This window comes from Cucurbita moschata, unplaced genomic scaffold (genome assembly GCF_002738365.1).
Source record: "Cucurbita moschata cultivar Rifu unplaced genomic scaffold, Cmos_1.0 Cmo_Scf00015, whole genome shotgun sequence".
NCBI classification, from domain to species: domain Eukaryota; kingdom Viridiplantae; phylum Streptophyta; class Magnoliopsida; order Cucurbitales; family Cucurbitaceae; genus Cucurbita; species Cucurbita moschata.
In genome coordinates this window covers 805,017-806,778 of record NW_019268531.1, presented here as the reverse complement: position 1 = coordinate 806,778, position 1,762 = coordinate 805,017, and the positions used below count along the sequence as shown (strand labels likewise).

At 35.5% G+C, this 1,762-nt stretch overlaps 1 protein-coding gene across 1 annotated transcript in view; it reads right to left on the bottom strand.

Annotated features, from left to right (window-relative positions):
- Nucleotides 1-1,762, bottom strand: part of LOC111453387 (WD40 repeat-containing protein HOS15-like) — an 11,228-nt gene that overhangs the window by 6,043 nt on the left and 3,423 nt on the right. Inside the window, exons 4-6 of the mRNA XM_023094472.1 lie at nt 1,479-1,573; nt 1,286-1,332; nt 679-829 (exon numbers count right to left, since the gene is read on the bottom strand). Coding sequence (XP_022950240.1) covers nt 679-829; nt 1,286-1,332; nt 1,479-1,573 — 293 coding nt within the window. The remainder of the gene's footprint in view (nt 1-678; nt 830-1,285; nt 1,333-1,478; nt 1,574-1,762) is intronic.

Below are 1,762 nucleotides of genomic sequence, written 5' to 3'. Positions count from 1 at the left end.
TTTTTTTTTTTTTTTTTTCTTTTTTGATGCGGAGGGGGGGTTCTCATTTGCATATTGGATACAATAACCATCACTTGGCATCCAATCCCGCCCAGGGCAACCCACAAAGGGAATATAAAAAGAAAGAGAACAGCCAGCCTAACTGTGCTTACTTCCAATATCGCCATCAGTCCATAAACAAATTCCCTCAACGAGAGATCCGCAATTTGCATTTTGCAAAGCTAAATAAGCAAACAAGCATCCCCCTCAGTATCACAAGGGAAAAGCCCAAAATGTCGTTTAATTCTTTTTTAAGGTGAAGCATAATTTTGCAAAACACATGCAACATCAAAAATCTGAGGACAAAATGGGTTGGCACTAATTCATCTCCATAATACCAAATACATTGTAGTTATTGGGAAATAGATAACACGAGATAAAATCTACAACATGAAAGTAAATGAAGCAAACATTCCTTTAAAGTAACTACAGAAAGGTAAACGAAGCCTATCTGCAAAATGAAACAGTAAATGAAGCAAACACAACCACTCCACCAATCTCACAGAAGAAGATATTTTAAAAGATAATAAAGACCAAATGATATCCTATTATTAGTATCCTGCGACAGTTATTAGATGTGAGAGCTCATCAATAGCAAGCACCTGTAAACAATTTTTTAAAATGTTAAAAAAAACTTACATTCCAATCTAGTGTAGTAACATCTTTGCTCTTCTCGTTAGTTCTACCCTTAACATGCTTCAACACTAAGACATTTAAAGGACCACTTTGAGCTCCAGACCTATTGCTACCATCTGCTATTGTCCAAATGCGTGCGGTTGAATCTCCAGAACTGTAATTGAAGTAAGAATCTGAAAATGTATACATAAAGGATATAGAAACCTCGGGATCAAAAGACAACCATAATATACATTTCTTGCTAATCTAGGAGGATGGAGACATGTCAGACTATACAAAGATTTCCATTATACATTCTGTATAAGTATCCTTTTTCCAGTTACACTTGAGACATACAACATTAATGCTAGGTACAACATCGTGATTGCTCAGGTACACAATAAAGCACACGATATCATCCCACGCAACTATTGCAATTAAATGAAAGATTCCAATTGGCGTAAGCAAGAGTGAACTAATACTGATAAACCATAAAACTTCATGTGGAGGTACAAAGGCTAAAAAAATAACGTGATCAAATTAACAAGAGATATTAACATGTAAGCCCTTAATATTTACAAGCCAAAACCAATTCAAATATTTCTTGTGTATCAAAAAGTGGGTGGCTTACCCAGATGCAAGAAGAGAACCTGTTGGATTCCATGCACAAGCACAAACCTAGATGTGGAAAGCAACATATCGTCACATAGGATACAGCTGGAATAGAAAAAATTGGGGATAAGGGAGAATATAAAATATCAAACAATTCTTTTGAGGAAAGAAAGATTATAGAATAAATGAAGAAGTCTGAGAAATGTTCCCACCTCAGAAGTATGTCCTTGCAAAATTGTCACATCAGAACTAGAAATTTCACAGGACTGAGATGTTGAGGTCGTAGATATATCCATTGGTTCTGGTCCTACGAATAAAATAGTGATGCACAGGTTCAATCATCAAAAAGTTGTATACTTGTATGTCTGTCTGTGGAAAGAGCTCAGATCATTGGTGATGAGGGGGAACTACAGAACCCATCCTCTGCTGAGGCAACAAAACAAACAAAAAACAGTTCCACTAGAAAGTAGTCTTTTTTTTTTTTTTTTTTTTTTTT